We start from the raw sequence: 19677 nt of genomic DNA, 5'->3' as shown, positions 1-19677 counted from the left end.
CCAGCTCAGCTCTCACAGAATCACAATCACAGGATGGGTCAGGCTGGGAGGGAGCACAGTGGGTCACCCAGTCCAACCTCCCTGCTCAAGCAGGGCTGTCCTAGCACACACGGCTCAGGATTGCATCCGGATGGTTCTGGAGTATCGCTGGTCAGGGGGAATCCACACCCTCTCTGGACAATCTGTTACAGTGCACGGTAACCCGCACAGTGAAGAAGCTCCTCCTCATGTTCAGGTGGAACTTCCTGTGCATCAGTTTCTGCCCGTTGCCTCTTGTTCTACTGCTCAGAACCACCGAGCAGAGCCTGGCCCCGTCCTCTTGACACCCTCCTTTGGATATTTATACACATTGATGAGGTCCCCCTTCAGTTATCTCTTCTGGAGGCTGAACAGGCCCAGCGCTCAGCCTGTCACCGTAACAGAGATGCTCCTGTCCCTTCCTCATCTTTGCTGCCCTCCTCCAGACCTGCTCCAGGAGCTCTCTATCTGTTGCCCCGGCAATCCCAGAGCTGGGCACGTTCAGGCTCCAGCCCCCCCCACCGCCATTCCCGGCCCGCGGCACCGGCCCCGCCCGCACCTCACTCTGGGCTCGGGCCCGCTCCAGGCCCGACCCGGGCTCGTGTGGCGGCTCTGCCCGCGGCCTGCAGGACCCCGGCATCCCCGGGACCCGCTCCCGGCCCGCTCCCAGCCCACAGGCTCCCCGGGACCCGCTCCCGGCCCGCTCCCAGCCCACAGGCTCCCCGGGCTCCGCTCCCGGCCCGCTCCCGTTCCCGGCCCCGCCCGTTCCGGGGTGCGCGCGCAGGCCCCCGCCCCGTTTCCGCCGAGCGGCCGCGCTTGCAGCGTCATCCCGGGGGCCGGTTTGAATGAGACCCCGAGCGGGGCCGGGACCCGCCGCCGCCGCCGCCCCCCGCCCGCCCCGCCAGCGCCGCGCCCCGTGCCCCGTGCCCCGTGCCCCCGCCAGGGCCGGGCCGCCCCGCCATGCCGCTCTTCTCAGGTGAGCGCCGCCCGCCCCTCACGCCGGGCCCGGGCCGGGGCGGGCGGGCGGTGCCCGGGGGAGCGGGAGGCGCCTCGCACGTGCGCTCCCATCCCAGCCCAGCCCGGCCGGGCCCGGGGGACGCGGCCTGGGCGGCAGAGAAGGGAGGGAAGGGAGGGAAGGGAGGGAAGCGGAGAGGCAGCGTTGGCCCGGCCCTGCCGGAGGGATGGCGGGTGTCCATGGCGGGTGTCGATGGCGGGTGTCCATGGCGGGCCGCCGGGCCTCGGGACTGCCCGTCTCGCTCTGCTCTGCCTTTCTGCCCAAAGGGACGCGGTGCTGCCCCTCGGGCGGGCCGGAGCTCTGCGTCGGCACTGCCCAGCTGTGTCTGCCTCCGCTCTTTGAGATCCATTATGTCGTACAGGCTCCGTTGGTTGGAAAACGCCAGGTCCAACCTTTGGCCAGTCACCCCGTGTCACCCAGACCAGGGCACCGGGTGCCTCATCCGGCCCTTTCTGAAGCACCACCAGGCGCGGTGACTCTACAGCCTCCCTGGGCGGGCTGTTTCGATGTCTGATCACTCTTTCCGTGAAGAAATTCTTCCTAATGTCCAGCCTAAACCTAAAGTTAAAGCTTTCTTAAATTATACCTCTTCCTGCCGGCCCTTCGTGCTGTGAGGAAAGGTTTCCGTGGAAGACCTCAAGAGCAAAACCTCCAGTGACACTTCTGGGACCAGTTACTGCCCTGATAATATCTCAGAGATCTGGCCTGTTTGGCCTCTTCAGTTTTTTAGGTTGTGTGCAGCCTCAGTACACAGCTAATCCACTATTTTGGCTGTGGTTAGCAAAGTGGGATCCTATGTCAGTACAACAGGATTTTTCCTGAACTCATCCAAACCTAGTGGTGTCTCCCTCGCTGGGGATGTTCAGGAATGGTCTGGGCACAATCCTGTGGGCTCTGCTCTGCTATGTCCCTGCTCGAGCAGCAAAGTTGGATGAGATGCCCTTCTCTGGTCCCTTCCAACCTGACCTGTTCTGTCAAGTGTGTGGGCCGTGTTTTCTGATCAGCAGGGAAAACACATCCTTCCTTTTTCTTACTCTCTATTGTTTTCAAATTAACAAGTTTCTCTTTTATTTTGCACGAAGTCTTGGTTACAGTCTCTGAAGAGAAGACACTCATGCTCTTCCATTCTTCTTCTTGAGTGCTGCATTGTCAAAACTGGTGACAGTACAGATTAATAGTTGCTAACTCCTCTGCATATTTAGCAGTGGATGCATGACTGTTCAAAAATTCAAACCCCAAAAGTCTGTGCAGCTGACTTGTTCAGTGACTGAGTGGGTTGTCTTCCTGGAAAATGGAAAAAAGCCTTGTGCTTTGTAGGTCTTAAATATGCAAAATAATAAACGTGTTTTTTTAAAAAAAATCAGAATGTTGGGCAAGATAGAAGATGCTTTCTGTTAGAAATACTGAAAAGTCAGTCATTTGAGTTCTTTTGTAGACTAATTTAGTCTAACTCATTCAGACTTGCTTTTGATTATTCTGTGATATACATCACAAACATTGTACACATCTGAAATCTGAACTTTTTTTGAAGGGTTTTCAAAATTATGACTTTTAAGAGTTTTGTGTTTTGAAGAGGTATGGTTGCTATAATACATTTATGTAAAACCAAAGCACAGGTAGGAGGATTTGGCTTTCCTAAAGTCGCTGTTTCAGCTGCTTACTGTGCATGTAGTCTATTGCTACGTGCTGTATTTTACAGATTTTCAGTAAAATTTCAGCTTGCTGAGGAAGCCTTATGTACTTATGTTGCTTCTTGGAAGTGGCCAAAGGTGTGTCCCTGTTCTGTAGGGGCATACAGCTTATTCCAGGCATTTTTTGTCTGCTCCTGGTCATTATTAACCACACCAAAGTGAAGTTAACATTCCATTGTGCCATTCTGCCTCTCATTTCTGCTGGTGATCCCATTTCCAGCATCGAGGTTTTACATTTTTTGTGGCCAAATTTCCCTTCACTTCTTAATTCCAATCCTGCACCTTTACTGGGGTCAGTGGCCTTGCTTTTAAAGAACCCTGTATTGTTTTCCTCTGAAGGAGAACGGAAATGCTACGGATAACTGAGCTGGAATCGCACCCTGAACTTCCTTCAGAAAGTTCAGTTGTTTGCAACAAGCACTGCCAAGAGAATGGGAGAGTTAGTTCCAAACTGCTTTTGTGAAAACCTGCTAAAGGGTTTCTGATGTTGTTAGACACGTTTATTGCTTGCAGAGTTTCTCAGTATATCCATTACTTCAGTGATTTTGTGGGATATGTTTAGACCTGTTGGAAGTGGTATGTTCTGATGGATGAGGTGCCCTGTGTTCCCTAGCTTCATTATTGACAATTTTAAGAGTCAAAAGTAGAATGGTTTGAGACAGTATGAAGTCTTGGTAATCTTGGTAATTGCATTCTTGGGTATTAGGAAATAAACAAGTTTCAAAACATTTTGTTTGCAGTTAATGTGAAATGGGGAAAAGAGAAATTCGATGGCGTGGAGCTGAACACTGACGAACCTCCAATGGTCTTCAAAGCCCAGTTATTTGCACTGACCGGAGTTCAGCCAGCTAGACAGAAGGTTATGGTTAAAGGAGGAACTCTGAAGGTAGAAATCAATTTTTTATATCATGTCTAACTTTGTCATGTGTTAAGATGAGCAGTGACCGTGTTTCTGGGTATTCCTCCAGAAGGTCTTTGGTTGTATGTGTTAAACTGATTGCACTTCTTTACTCACTTATACAGGGCACAGCTTGGTGAGAGGATTTTTTGTTACTTTTTTTATGTTCAGAATCTAAATGCAAATATTTTCTTTCTAGCTTGTGTAAGAGAAGTTTCTCTGGTGCTTCTCTGCTGGAACCTTACTGGTGTAATGAGATGTAGGCGATTCTACTGCAAAAAGTTGTTTACCTTTCAGCAGTGTTGAACAACAAATGAGGAACTTTATTGAAAACACAACTTGACTGCTTTTTATTTTAATCAGATAAGACTTGATAACATGTAAATAGTTAATATTGTGTAATCTTGGATGAAACATAATTATATATTTAGAAATGTAGTTAATATTAATGAAAATACTTGCTACAAGTATCTTTCTACAAGATAATTAACTTGTCTTTTATTTTATTTCACAGGATGATGACTGGGGGAACCTAAAAATAAAGAATGTAAGTTCTGAGCGGTAACTACATTTTACTATTCTGATTTTTTATTTTGGTATTTAAAGAAAGACTTGAAATTGCTTGTTGTTTCTGTTTGAATGGGCAGTGCTTTCTTAAAAAGTCGTATCTTGATGAAAAAAATTTTTATTATGTCTTATATAAGCATGCTTAGAAAGGTCTCACTGTTCATTTATAAAAAAACTTTTTTTGTTTTTTGTTTTTGTTTTTTTTTGGTTTTTTTGTGTCATTTTCATTACTGTAATTGTAACATCTTGTATCAGCTGTTACAGGTTTCACTCCAGTTCTTCACTGGGCAGGTTGAATTAGGTAGCTTTGGTCTTACCCTTGTAACTAGTTTGCAAGGATCTGTTAGCAGCCTGTAGCTGCAGCTATTGTAGCAAAGTTACTCAGCAAAAAACGCAGTGCTAATAGCAGCCTTTATTCATTTTAATAATGTTATATACAAGTTCTAGGGATTTATTTACACTGTCAAAGCAGTTTCTTTTCATTCTGTTGTTCATCCTTTTCCTTTGCACTGTATGTTTTGAGGCTCCAGATAGTAATTTTCTCCTCCTTTGACAGATCTTATTGTGTAGATGTGTTCCTGTTAAATGCTGAAAGACTCATTTTTGTATTATGCTGGTTCAGCAAGCATGGAAACCTGATTGGGTTTTTTTTTTTTACCCCTTAAGTGTTAGTTCTCATGTCTAAACTGATGTGGTAGTTTAGGTTATTTTTCACTTTTCAACTAGTCTAACCCAGAACGTGCCAGGCAAGCTCACCAGCCTCACCAGATGTTTCAGTGGAAACATCTGCCATGGATAATTCTTGGAGTTGTTCTCAACAGGTACTTCCTAGGTATGAGGAATTGAGGTACACCCTAACGTCACAGTAGTGCAGTATTGGTTCTGTTAAACCAAGAAAAAGACTGTTTATTTTTGGGGAACTAGCTGTAGTATGAGAAGAGCTTAAGGATTTGAGTGGAAATAGCTGTCCTTAGGTATTCATTGCTATTTTTGGTGTGTTTCAAGGGGATGACCTTGCTGATGATGGGTTCCGCAGACGCGCTTCCAGAAGAGCCGATTGCTCGACCCGTCTTCGTGGAGGACATGACAGAGGAGCAGTTGGCTTCTGCTGTAAGCATCTTTCCAACTTTGGTGTCTTGTAAATCTTCAAGTAATGGCAAGCTTTTAAATACTTGCAGTTGATTAAAAGTGGGTTTTGAAACTGTAATGTCTGTTTAGCATCTTTATCAAGAATCACAAATTTACGTTGATGGCCAAACTAGGAGCAGTGGAAAGAAGTTTGGCATTTAATTTACAAGTCATACAGTTAGTGCTGTTTTTCCTGTGAGCAGGCAGCTTAGTAGGTTTTCTAAAAATAGCATTGCTGATGTTTTTAAAGATGAAATTGTATTGCCCTTGCTGCATCAAGACCTGTACTTGGTCTAAACAAAGCCTGTTAGATATGAAAAATTATTTCCTGACTCATATCTATGAGGAGAGACTAGGGCTTGTTTTGCGGTGGAGTATATTTGGGGTTTTGTTTGTCCATGTTACTAGTATTAGGTCAACTTTGTGAAAAATGACAATAAGCTTGACATACGTTTGGCTTTGTGGAAGTAAAGTCTGAAAGAGCACAATTAATCTATGATTTTCTTCATGAAGTAACTCCTGAATTTCCTTTTTTTACAACTTGAAAGGCTTAATTTTCTCACCAGTCACTTGAACTACAACCTGTGTCATATTTAACAGTTGCATGATTGTTACCAGCTGTCCATGCAGAACAGGAATACTTTAATGAATGTCTGTGTGAAAAAGGATCTGTAGTTTAGCACTGGGTTTGTGCTTCAGGATTTAGTGCTTTCTGGGCCAGCTGCAGGTTATTTATCTATTTTTGAGTAACTCCATACACAGACATTGAGATAACTGTGAGGCAAGCAAGGAGGTGATTCACTGTCAGATAAGATTTCAAAAAGGTTGGTCACATGGAAATCTTGTTATGCATCAAAATTCAATTATCTGCAGTGCACGTATTCACTTGTGAGATGCTCTAAATGAGTTCTCTCTTCCTAAAACAATCTATTGGTATTGGTATGCAGTACTACTTCAGTTTCATTAAACTGTGTGTTTTTCCCTGACAAATACCAAAGTATTCAGGATTAAAAAAAGGAAAAGAAAAATTCTGTTATATGGTGATTTATAGTTATTTCTGAACCTGGTTAGTTGGCCTTCATATTGGTCAAAACTTTAGTAATTCATAAGTTGTCTGAAAAGATCAAATTAATGATCTGTTGCAAATTTCTGGAGAGGAGTTTAAACAATGCTTTTGTTTCCAACTCTGAACTTCATAATTTTCAGAGTTCTACTGAAAACTGGTTTTAATTAAAACATCAGTGTTTTGTACAAATTTATTCATGTGGAAAGTTCACAGAAATAGAATTTTAAGGTCAAAATTTGAATGAGATCATAATTGAACTTTCTGAATGACTGTGTGCTTGAAGAATATGTCCATTAAACTAAACATGCACAGAAGAACCCCCAAAGCATTCCTGAATGTTCCCTAAAAGTATCAAACAGTGTAATGATAAGTATAATCATAAAGTGGATCTGGAAAACCTCATAAAGTTACGTGGAATATTCCAGGTTTTCTGCATAATTCATGTGCTTAGAAGTTGATGTCACATTATAGCTCTTGTACAAAAATGCTTGCCACATCTCTCTGACCCTCAAGCACCCTTGTGAATTTTTTTGGTAGATGGAATTGCCATGTGGGTTGACAAACCTTGGCAACACTTGCTACATGAATGCTACGGTTCAGTGTATCCGCTCAGTGCCAGAAGTGAAAGAGGCCCTTAAAAGGTAGGATTCAGGACAAAAATACCGTGACTAAAATGTTTTCTTTAGCTTATGAAGGAGATATTTTGCAGAATGGTCATCTTAATACTGGAATGGATTATCATAACAATCTCTTACTCTTTAGGTCTATTCAAGATGAACATAATGATCCATTAAAGTTTATCCTATGGCTGTGTTAGTCTGTACTTTAATGAAGAATTTAAGGCTTTGTGTTTCTTGGAATTGGCTTTTAATAGAGAGAATGTGTTTTGCCTAGCTAGAAAGTATTCTATCAAGATCAGTTTAAAATTCTAAAACAAGTTACTGAACTCTTAACCCTGTTTTTTTTTGCTGTTAGTTTTTATGGTCCTGTTCTGCATAAAAGAATCATATGGGAGACTTTTTCCTTTGAGGAATATTTCTTGCAATGGCTCTATTGCACAGTATTTTCAGCTGTGAAATTCTGACATATGCTACTTGGTGGAGGTATGGCAGGAAGTTCTCAGACATGCCTTCATGGAATTTTGTTTTGTTTGCTAATTCTGATTTTTTTTTTTTTTTTTTTTTTTTTTAAATTCTAGACTGAAATGTTTGTGTTTTTTTGGTTTTTTGTTGGTTGGTTTGTTTTGATAAGGAATATACAGGAAACTCTAAAGTTATGAATATTGAAGGAAAAAGGAATACCTGCCAATGTGGCTGGAATTTGTCCTCCAGATGAATTGCAATGAGAAAACAATGAGTATTTTTAAAAAGTGAGAATTAGGTAGAGCATTATTGCCATCTTAGGGTTAATTTAATTCCTTGAAAATGCACTGCTTTCTTGATTCCACGGTACCCAGCTGGATATTCTGTATTACTGTAATCACTTGTTATTAACTTGTTAGTTATAAATAGTTTTTCATTCTGCTAGCAGGTGAACTTTAATTACTAAGCACAGAGTGAAGTACAGAAGTACAGAAATTTGGTTTCAGGGTGTTTATTGACTCTGTATTGTCATTTTTGGAAAGTCTGATTATTTCCATGTGAAAGACTCTTGAGCTACTGCACTGAATCAGAATATTTGACAAATTTAACATACCAAAAGGCAAAATGTAGCCTGTGAAACTGGCAGACTGCAGTACAAGATGTGGCCGTATTGTCTGTGGGAAGTCAGATTCACACTCGGATTCAAGCTCTGTTTTTTCCTGGAGATTTAGCCTTTTTTGGTCTTCCCTGCTTGATGACAGCATGGAAGTCTATAGGTGCATGGCACCCTATAGGGAGAGGTGTGAAAGGACTCACTAGGGAAAGCTGTTACAGCTTCTCTCCTCATGGCCTGCTCCACTGGTCTCTTGAGGGAACTCCTTCCTGTTCTGTAGCATGTCAGGAGAAAGTCTCCTCCTCATCATCTAGCAATGGTCAGAATTTCAAAAGTTCAGTCTGAGATTAGAGAATGTGTGAGACCCTCCTTTTGCTTGGAGGCTCTGGGGAGTCCATCTGTTCCTCATCGGGCTGCTAAATTAAGAATTCAAAGAAGAGTGATAAGTTCTTGTCATATAGGTGGACTCCCACACCTTTTCAGCGTAGGAGATACTTCCCAAAGAAAACATCTCACCTCTCATTGTGCTTCTGCTGTGGAGGGAGGAAGCAAGCCTGCCTTCCATCTCTGTGCATTTTATCTGCCATCTATCCTTGAAGGTGGTGGGTTTTTTTCCCAGGTATCTGAAGAAACCATGGCAAATGTTTCAGAAGTGGGGTAGCTTTTGTTCAGACTTTCTCAGTTTCTTTAAAAATAAAGCAAGTCTTTGAGGCAAAAGGATTAGGGAAGCAGGAGTGATGTAGCCAGACTTCTTGGTCTGCCTGTACTTGCTGTCTGAAAGATGCCAGTTTTCCTTTGCTTCATGCTTGCAAAATAGCTGAAACTTTGAGGTAAATGTGAGTGAATCTTACCTTTTGGTTACTTCAGGCTCAGTGATAGATTTCCTTTAAATGAATCTAGCTGCTGCCTGCTTCAAAGACCCGACTGTCTTTCCTGTTTGTATTTAATTGCATGCAAATTATTTTTATTCCCTTTTAGGTATGGTGGTGCCTTAAGAGCTTCAGGAGAAATGGCCTCTGCTCAATACATTACTGCAGGTTGGTGTTTAGAGTAGAAAACAGGGGTTTAGGCAAGTGTGTGATTTCCTACTAACTTCAGATGAAATTTGCAGTTAAAATTGTGTATTGTTCTTTAGTGCATATGCCTTAGGAATGTCAGATCTGCTGGCACTGGAGGATTCATTTTGTCTTTAAAGGTTATTCTGCCTCTGCCTGCAAAGCTTTTATTTCTGCATATTATTGGGCTGCAGGCTAGGGAAATGATACTTAAGTGTGATCTAGGCTTAGATAGAAAGGATTTGTATCTCTTAAATGTTTTACATGTAGGCATGAAGTAGTTGGAACTTCCTAAAGCAGATTCCATCATCCATCCATCTTTGATTTGATCACTTTGTGTAGAAATATTTTAGTTCTTTGTTTCTCATAGTGGTAGGCTAACACCATACTCCTGGGATATGCATTTCATTGGTATTTTTTAATATGATTTATTGGCTGAGCATTATTGTTACAATGGAAGCTGATGCTTTATCAGTGGTCTTAGCCTTTGCCCTAAAGATCCAGATTTCATAACTGGAATGGAAAGGAGGGTCTTCAGAATTGTGGTGGTCTGGGTGCTCACACTGTGGGAGCTGACGGTGGCCCCGTATCTTCAAGCTCTAACTAGAGTTCTAGTTAGACCCCTTACACTTGAACAAGGGTACTACTTGTCCGCTTTTTCTTTTTTTACTCTATTTCATTGCCCCACTAAGATGCTGGGCCAGGACACTGGGATTTCTACCAGTCCATTTAAGGAAAAACAAAACAATATAAGGAAGGAAAGGTCCAGTTTGTGGGTATGCCTGCTGATCGAATTTTGGGGTGGTAAGTTCAATGGTTACTCTATACAGCCATGCCTGCCGCTCCCCTTTTCACTGCCTTTACTTCGTGTCCCTTGTTTTCTTTTTAAGGTGACAGCTCTGCTTCTTAGGAATTTTAATAGTTTAACTAATTTATAGTTAATTCTTGGGTGCTGAGCTGTTCAGGAACTCCTGCATGACACTTATGGCATTTTTTTTTTTTAGTTGCTGTGTCATATCAGTTGCACCTCTTATCAAGGTCAGTGAAGATATTTCTGAAAGAGGAAGCAACTGATGTTGGTTCCATTAATCTTGCCTATATTCACTTAACCAGAGAACAATTCATTAGTCTCTTCACTTGTAAATTAGTGACCTTGCAGATTGTTGCCTACCTCACAGGGTTGTTGTGAGGATTAACAGGTGCCTTCGAAGTGATCCCTGGATTTAAAATGCTGTAACTTGGGTAGATAAGACATATGCTAGAGTGTGGAACAAAAAAGAAAGCCATGTGTGTTGTCATGCAGTCAGTATCATTGGGTTGCACATAGTTATGAGCTCTCTGCACATATGCATACACATATTTTCCTGGGTCTTAAGCATGGGTATTGCCTAGATATTTTATTAAAGTTTTTTTTCTTTTTCCTAGTAGCTGGTGAAACTTAAATTGCTCTAGAGGATAGATTGTGAATGCCTTCTGGTTTCTCTTGTGAAAACGTTGTTCCTCAGATGTGTTCCAAATGAAATCTTAATTGCTCAAATTTTTTTTTCCTGTTAGCAGCCAGGAAAGACAAGGCATTATGTGCCAAATTCTCAGAATTGCCATCTTTATGCTTTCAAAGTCGTGTTCACAAAGGAGATCTTAGGTGCACCTGTTATGTCACCTGGAAAATTTGGTCCTGCTTTGGAAAGATCAAATTAGACACTGTTAAATGTTCAGTCTTTAAATGTTGCTGCTGTTTTACAATTCTTTTTACACTTCCTGCCATGTTTGAATTGTTTTTGCACTTCTCAAAGCATTCACTTACTTTTTCTTCAAGCTCTTAGAGACTTGTTTGATTCCATGGATAAAACTTCCTCCAGTATCCCACCTATCATTCTCCTGCAGTTTTTACATATGGCCTTCCCACAGTTTGCAGAGAAAGGTGATCAAGGCCAGTACCTTCAACAGGTAAACACCAATTATTTGCTTATTGTTTAAAGTTCTGTAGTATATTGGAAGTTGAGAACAAGAACATTTTAAGACTTTCCTTCTCTTGTGAAAATAATTGCTCTCTGTAAAGTGGGGTGGTTTTTCTGTAGAAAGGTTGTGTAGAAGTTGAATGTAATATCAAGTCCTAGTTTTGAGAATGCATGGTGGAATTGGGAGGAATTCTTAGTTGAGGAATCCTCACGTTTGTCTTTATAGTTGATGAGTTTAGTGTTACTGACACATAATGCTAGTAGTGAGATTTAATGTTGTGTTCCCTTCCTAGGATGCCAATGAGTGCTGGGTGCAGATGATGAGGGTACTACAGCAGAAGCTGGAAGGCATAGAAGGTGATACAGTTATGGAGGTAATTGTAGTCTTACTCTAACCACAATAAGGATTTGTAGTACTTCACATGTTTTGTTAAGTATTGTCTGTTTGTGTCTGGAGTCCAGTATGTGAAATTGCTTTCTGATGTGTCTGATCAGCATAATTCTGCCATGGTCCTGTCAGTGATGCTGTGGAGTGTGCAGAAGGAAACCCTTCCCTTGGGCTTTGTGGGGCAGTGTGGAACCAAACTGGTGGTGACATCCACTCACATTTGTGGCAGCTGGCCCTGATACCCTGTGAATTCAGCACTTAAGAATTTTTTTTCTGAAAAAATGTGTGCTGCAGTTTTAACTTGAACTGTTTCAAACAGACAACTAACCAAATCAACCTGATACAGGAAATTGCTGAAAGTTTTTTCCGAGATTTTACCAGAACAGCTTTCTCTTTTTTCTGTAAACTGTTTTCTGGAGAGTCTTGGCAGAACCTTGGAAGACTATCCTGAAACTTAAGTTAGATTTAAGTTGGGAGGCCAGGGATTTGTGAGGTTTTGATCTTGCTTGTTAATGTGCTTCAGGTTGGTTTTAAGAGCATGTTATAAGCGTATTTGTTTTGAAACTTTTATGCTGTGTAAAAAGATTGACTGACTAGGAGGAAATGCACCTATAGAAAGATGAAGGAATAGCCTTTAAAGATTTTAAATAAATGAGGTTAGTTTGTCTGTAAAGAACACTGTATTTACATTTTTATTTAAAGTTACTTCACAAGAGATTTTGTTTTACAGACAGACTCTGGAGCTACAGCAGCATCCTCTAAAAAGAAGAGTTTAATTGATCAGTTCTTCAGCATTGAATTTGAAACAGCGTATCCTAAAGACTAAGGCAAGACATAAAAAATGATGATTTCACACTCTAGCAGTTGAGTTCAGGGAGGATGAAAAGCATTGTTCAGAATAGTATGGAAAATGAAGGTGTAGGTTGGGGAAGGTCACACGTTGAGCAGGAGTACACAGAACTTAAAGTTAAGATTGGATATGCTTTGAGAGAGAGGATGATGTAGGGAGAAAGAATGGTAATGGGAATTTACAGAAAAAAAACCCACTTGTTGAATTTCAGTAGCAGATTTCCTCCCCGGAGAAGATGCACAAAAGGTGGCTTGATTGGTTTCTTAAGAAATAAATTAGGTGTCCACTGTTGTATGAGTAAGAACCAAATGCAGCTGACCACTTTCTAATAGGCTCTTTATAGCAAGAAAAAGAGGATATTATGACCACATGGGGCACACATGTCATGGCAAGTATTACTCTTTTCCCATGTCTCCACCCCAAAATCCTGGCTGTCATCAAACTGAGCACCACTTTTAGAAAGAATTATACACCCTGCATTTTGCTTGTCTGAAATAAGGCATCGTCCCCTTAGAGGAGGTACAATATCTCATAGCTTGGTAGAAATGAAGAATAAAGGCCTTTTTTAAGGTGAGAATCATGCATCTCTCTCCCTCTGCCATGACATTTGTTATCCTTAAAATAGTTGGAAATCTTGGAATGTGTATCTAAGAGGAATGATGCATAGACCATAGACCAGTATCAGCAAGAGGAGTTGTTACAAGAGTTGCAGACTTTGAAAGTGTGATTACAGCAGCATTTTTAGAATAGCTGCAGGCAGAAAATACCTGGTTGGAAGGAGATGGATGAGAGAAAAGCATTGGAGTAGAACTATGAAAAGGGGAGAGGACAGACAGAGCAATTAAAAGGAATGTGTAGAAAATAATGAAGGAATTAATTTCATTTTGGTGAAGAGCACAGATAACAAGGCAGAGAAAGGAGGCTCTGTGAAAGAAACAGGAAGTCTGGCCAGCAGCAGCAATAGAAGAACTTTATTAATCATGAACAATGGAGTGTAATGTTGCAGGAGGGCTTTGTAACGGGGCATTAGCAGCCAGTTAATGTGTTCTGTGTCCTTGGCATTGGGTGGTGATGGGGGAGAAGAAAGAAAAAACAGGTCTCAGCTTAAATGGAGATCAGACTTATTTTACTTTCTTTGCTGTGCTGTTTCCCCCTGCTGCCCCTTGTCCTTAGCCACGGAGGAACAGATTGGTCTGAAGGAAGGGCTCCTTCAAAACTGTTTTGTATTATAAGAAGTAAAAGTACTGTCAGCACAAGCACAGAATTACCTAAATTACTGTGCTGCTTGGCATGTTCTTTTCACTAGAGCAGTAGTTCAGCTCTTAGTGCATGATGGTTTTCCTTAATTTTGTGAAGCATGAAATGTACAGAAGCTGAAGAAGAAGAAGTAACTAAAGGAAAGGAGAATCTTCTTCAGCTTAGCTGCTTTATCAATCAAGAAGTGAAATACCTGTTTACAGGACTAAAATTGGTAAGTTGTTACAAGTTTTATTGAATTGAAATGGCCTGTGTATTGTTCAGTTGAAATTCTAAGTGACCTAAATACACTCAATTCGATGTGTATTTAATCTGTGTCAATCTGAAATTGACATCTGCTGTCCAAGCTTTACAGAGTTTCATGAATCTTTTTGGTGATCATTGGGAAGATGTCTGTGAAAGGGAATTGCATGTTAATGTCAAACAGACTTCAGCAGAGCATTTTCTTGACCCTGACATGGTCTTCCCCATGCGGGTAACCAAGTGTAAGGCAGTTTGCTACTTGTTTGTGCAGCTGGGTTTCACTCCAGACTGAGCAGTATCATGATTGATGCAGCAATCAGTTCCCAAAAGGTCCAAAAGTCAACTTGAAAGTAGGGTGGCATTTTAGTTCCTAATTAACCCCCCAATGATGTAACAACTGAATTTGATTTTGCAGATTTTGAAGGGGGTGTTATTTTCTGTCAGCTATCATTAAACTTTTTTTAAGTAGAACTCCTTAAGGTAGCCTTTGCTTTATATTTATATATACATATATATATATATATATATATATATGTATATATTTTGAAATGGTAAGGGCTTTTTGGGGAGTCTGAAGTAGAAAGGGTAGGAGGAGAGGAGCTATTGCAAAACCTTTGTAGAAACTGTGTAGGACTAGGGCAGTGATCTGGTTTGTACAGGACTAAAACCAGGTTGCATGATTCACAGATAACTACAGATAACTTTTGTACTGGCTTTTTTTTTTTTTTTTTTTTTTTTTTTTTTTTTTTTTTTTTTTTTTCCTGACAGAATTTAGAAGGAAAAATAGGATAAAATAGGATAAAATAGCTAATGCTCACAAATGAAAAAACTATAAGAAAAGAAACGTCACTTCCAGGCCAAAAAAAAAAAAATCTACAATCCTTATGCTGGATTGCCTGGAGCAAGAGAATTGCAAAACTAAGAACCAAGCTGGTCTTTCCTGGAATTTTGCTAGGAGACACCAGCTGTCACTTTAGATGCAGCTCTGGCTGCTTGACACTGAGAGCTGAGAAATGTGCAAAAATAATCTTCTCACAGGAAACTTCAGATTTTCTTCAGTTGTGTTCCAAGCATGATATGATACATTTGTAACCAAGTCCAGATTCAATTCATAATAAAATCTCATTGTGAGTTCTACTCCTGTGGAGCAAAATTTTCTGCAGAGAGAGGCTGAGTGTTGTCAGGGTTCAGGAATGAGCCTGGAGCTGAAGGAATGAATGGGCATAGTCCTTTCTGCCAAGGAATTTCAAAATCTTGTGTGTTGTAATGGCTGACAGCAACAGAGGAGACTGGCAGAACAACATTTAGTTTATGGTTTGTTTACCCCTGTTGTGCTTTTCTCTAAGCTGTGTTTTATGATGAACATGTGTTACTTTTTTTTCCTGTAACAGCGTCTTCAGGAGGAAATCACCAAACTCTCTCCAACGCTCCAGAGAAATGCACTCTATATCAAATCTGTGAGTGGTACTTTTGTTGCTCTTTATGATTCTTTTAATTGTCATGTTTTTGTTCCAAACCACAAAGTTATTGCTGCAACACCATGTGATTTATGTTTATAAAGCATCTGAGTATCCACTACCAAGAAATTTAAGACAGAGCTTCAAAAAAGGAGACCATGTTCTATTCCTGTGGGTTTGTGTACAAATACATTCCCAGAATAGGCTGTAATTTAATCATTAAATGATCAGCGTTTAAGATAAAATAAACCTCTGTGAATATTTAAAGTAACAGCTTTTTCTAATTTGTTTTTTATAGTCCAAAATTAGTCGCTTGCCAGCGTACCTGACCATTCAGATGGTTAGATTTTTTTACAAAGAGAAAGAATCTGTGAATGCAAAAGTTCTTAAGGTAAGTTTTCTGTATATTGAAGTTTAATTCCTCCATATGTTTTCTGTGAGTTTTTTTTAAAGGTAGACAGTGAGGACTTGAAGACTAGTTACTAAATGGTTCCCTTTTAAATTGCATTGAAAAGCATTAACAGTGCAGTTTCTTTGCTCAAGTACAAAGTAGTTTTGTTCCCAGTTGTGATGGTGTGTGGCAAACTACAGTGCACAGAACAGACTGAGGAAGGAGGTGAGGGGCAGAAGTGAATTTGCCCCAGTCCTGCTGATATTACAGGATAGCAATAAACAATGTTTTTTAGTCTTTTCTCACTAGTGGTTCTGAGAAGAATGTTTAACTAAGGAGAGAGCCATGCTTTCAAACTCTGAACAGTGTTCTGATGTTGATGGGAGATGTTTGTGCTGTCAGACACTTCCTGTGTTAGTTATTTAAATTGTCTGGCGTTCTGATGGACAAATGCAGGAACCAGCTGCAAACAGCTGAATGTTCTGGTTTTGCTTTCTGTTGGCTGTGGCCCACAGACCTCCTAGGCTGCCTGAGGAGCATCATGATAGATGCTCCTTCCTTACAGGAGGAAGAAAAGAAATAAAGATTGAAGGTACATGTTAACTATTTCAGAAGATAGTTTGGATAGCACAAATTGACATTTTTGCCTAGGTAGTCAATTTTACATGCCTGCCTCTATTTTCCCTTAGGCCTGTATAGGTATTTCTGTAGTGTAAAAGCATGACAGCTAACAATAAAGAATTTGATTTATGAATTATTAGTCTATGCTGAATGTAATAACTTATAGTGGTTTGTTTATACTGAATTAGACATCCTTCTGTGAAAGCATTTTGGTAAATACTGTCACCAGAATCCCAGTAGGTCAGGTTGCCATCAGTTTGAAGAAGGCTACATTTAATTTGATTGTGTTGTCTTCCCATGGGAGAATGCTTTAACACGGAGTACCAAATCATGCTAATAAATCTTTGTTTTTTACTTCCTAGGATGTCAAATTTCCTCTTATGTTGGATGTGTATGAGCTGTGTACGCCAGACTTGCAGGAAAAAATGGTTTCTTATCGATCAAAATTCAAAGATCTAGAAGACAAAAAAGTAAATCAACAGCCAAAGAATGTAAGTCTCCTGAAACTTTTACTAATTCATACATCTGAAATTGGGGTACTATTAAGGACTCAGGAAAATGTGATTTATATAATAAATATATTATTTTTTAACATAGCAAACTCTTTAGTATTGAGCTTTAGATCGTTTTATCCTGTGTTTTCATGAAAATACAGTATCTGCTTGGGTGTGTTTGCTTGATGAGAAACATTAAATGCTGTAGTCACACAGCATGTATTAAATATATTAAACTGTAGTGCTTCTGTTAACCAGTGCTATGCCTAAAGGTTTTCTGTAAGTTATACAAAATTATTCTCTTCAAATAGTACTGTTTGCTGGCTGCTCCCTTCTGCAGTGGAGTGTAGGAAGCTGTTCCCTGCTCAGCAGTTGGAAAGGGTTGTACAAGGCACTGCTATGTGCCTGACTGGTAAAAATTAGAGTACATGTACTGGTGAGCTTAAAATCAGATCTGTAAAAACTTGGAAAATGGTTTCATGTCTTATCCTGTCTACATGATTCTAACACTGACTTTCCCTGTCTTCAGGACAAAAGTAAATGAGCTAAAACTCTGTAGTGTTTTAGCCTTTTTTTTTTAAAGTTTGCTGGTGTTTTTCCTGGCCTAATTCCTGGCAAATTCTTTTAAACATTCAGATAAGGCTTGCATCCCCTCTTACACAGATGGGAGCAAGGAAAGAGTGCTATTTTTGAACAGAATGTATTGGCAGTGAGTCTGTCTCTGGTATTTTTTCATTGCCACTTCTGCTGCTAGCAAGCCCCCACCAAGGAATAAATCTTCAGTTGCAGAATTGTTTCATAAACAAACCCATAAATCAGTGGGTGAACGCTGCAGGCAGTATGTGCTAAATGGTTATATATTTGCTTTAAAACTGGTCTTCTTCAGATAAGGCTTTTGTATGTCCACCTAAAAAATAAAGTAATGAACTTCTTTCAAGCTGAACAAAAATGTGTAGACTTAGAAATGTATTTAAATGAATGGAGACTTGGGATTTGATGTGATTGTGCTAGAGCTTTTATTAAACTGTTTCACATTAATTCAACTTACTCTCTTTTTTAGTCTAGTAAAAGTGATGGTGCACAGAAAGAAGTTAAATATGAACCATTTTCTTTTCCTGATGGTGAGTACAGGGAAGCAAATCTACTTTAAAGTAACTATTTACTTGTGTTTAGGTGTACCTGATAGTAGGAATATTTTGAGAATGCTGTCTCTTTAATGCTTTTGAAAATCGATCTTCAAAGACTGACAGGAATGGAAAGATTTAGGTAAACTAAAACGTTGAGATAGTGAAAGGCATAATTGCCATCCATCTGACAAGCTGGTGATAATAGAAGACAGGCACATCAAAAGACATTTGCACGTGATGTGCGCTTGTTTTGCAGGCTGCTTTGTCAAGTGGGTGGTAGAAGGCTGAAATCAAAACAAAAACTTAAACTGGCCTTCTAAAAGTGCTGTGGTGGTGCTGTTGTTTCCTCAGTTTTGGGGGGCGCTGGGAGTCTGAAGATCCAAAGCACTGGCCCTGTGCATTACATCAGTAATATTTATGGGCACGTGTTTATTTCATGAGAAATAAGTACGAAAAAACAGCTTCAATTTCCTGAGACTCTCCTGGCTGAGAGCTGCTGCTTTTAGTTCACAGTGGTTTTGTACCGTGCTGTAGCTGGGGTTTTACACACACAGTTACAGTGCTGTGGTCTGGCTGATGCATCTTTGGTCTGCAAGCTGTTAAAAATACTGCAGCTGTTCAAGTAGAACTCAACGTTACCTTTTCTTTCCCCTTCAGATATTGGTTCTAACAACTGCGGCTATTATGACCTGCAGGCGGTGCTAACTCATCAAGGCAGATCAAGTTCCTCTGGGCATTATGTGTCTTGGGTTAAAAGGAAACAAGGTAACAAAAAACAACAAATTGCAGCACTATTAAACAACTCTTCACAGCTCCTTTCAGCAAAGGCGCTGTTAAGCAAGCTTAGATTTACAAATGATCCTCTTGTTTTCCTTGCAGATGAGTGGATTAAATTTGATGACGACAAAGTCAGCATTGTTACACCTGAAGACATTCTGAGGTTATCTGGGGGTGGAGACTGGCATATAGCTTATGTTCTACTCTATGGGCCTCGCAGAATTGAAGTCGTTGAAGAAGAAGCTGAACAATAGTCTTCCATTTTAGCCATTCTGCCTAGGTGTGAAATAAATGTTGATTACTGATCACTTCTTTAACCCCAGAGCTTTAGCAAGAGGATAAATAATTTGTTCAAACCTTCTCATGTGCAGAGGGATATTGTTTTAAAACTGATCCATGTACCAATTAGTCATTATTGGACTGGACTGCCCACTGTGGTGGTGACAATACTTAAAATAGCTTTAATGTCTTGCAGAAGGTAATTTTTTTTTAAATGAGCCTCTCCTCCTCCTCCTTCTTCTCTAATGTCATCAAGTATTTATTACACACCTACTCTCACATTTGTTACTCTTGCATGGTTTATACCACAGTTCAGTAGCTGTCCATCCTCTGCCTTACCTGGCAGTCCTGTTAGGAAGGTGGAAGAGAAACTGTTGCCTTGTTGTGTAACTCAGTGCTGCTGCCCGTAGACAACAGCTGTGGCTACAATCAAGTATTTGTCCAGCCTGACCTGCTGATTCAGTCTCTTCTGTTGCTGGCATCTCATGATTTCAAAATAAATTGTGATCAACAATGTGTCTCCATTAAAAACAGCTCCTGTCCTGGTACTGTAGTCGGTATGTTTGTTTTCACTTCTTGGGCCACCACTGATGAATGTCTCAAAGCAGTCATGGAATAAAGTAACTTTTTTTTTAAGCTGTAGGGATGTGTCTCCTGTCCTGTTACTCTTTGCTCAGTAGCCAAGTCCAGTGTGGTGGCTGC

General features: G+C 40.6%; 1 protein-coding gene across 1 annotated transcript; it reads left to right on the top strand.

Moving 5' to 3' along the window:
- The first annotated feature begins 933 nt into the window (after nt 1-933).
- USP14 (ubiquitin specific peptidase 14) lies at nt 934-19617 on the top strand. The gene is made up of 16 exons (XM_083880704.1): nt 934-994; nt 3465-3610; nt 4137-4169; nt 5195-5299; nt 6921-7024; nt 9057-9115; nt 10950-11080; nt 11385-11465; nt 12210-12289; nt 13686-13800; nt 15221-15286; nt 15585-15677; nt 16661-16789; nt 17853-17913; nt 18577-18684; nt 18799-19617. The coding sequence occupies exons 1-16, from the start codon at nt 979-981 to the stop codon at nt 18948-18950; spliced, it is 1479 nt and encodes a 492-aa protein (XP_083736830.1). The 5' UTR covers nt 934-978; the 3' UTR covers nt 18951-19617.
- Nucleotides 19618-19677: the final 60 nt, after the last annotated feature.

Source organism: Zosterops lateralis (assembly GCF_965231275.1).
Source record: "Zosterops lateralis genome assembly, chromosome: 1".
In the NCBI taxonomy this organism is placed as follows: domain Eukaryota; kingdom Metazoa; phylum Chordata; class Aves; order Passeriformes; family Zosteropidae; genus Zosterops; species Zosterops lateralis.
Note: the sequence above shows the minus strand (reverse complement) of the source record. Positions and strands in the feature narration are given on the sequence as shown.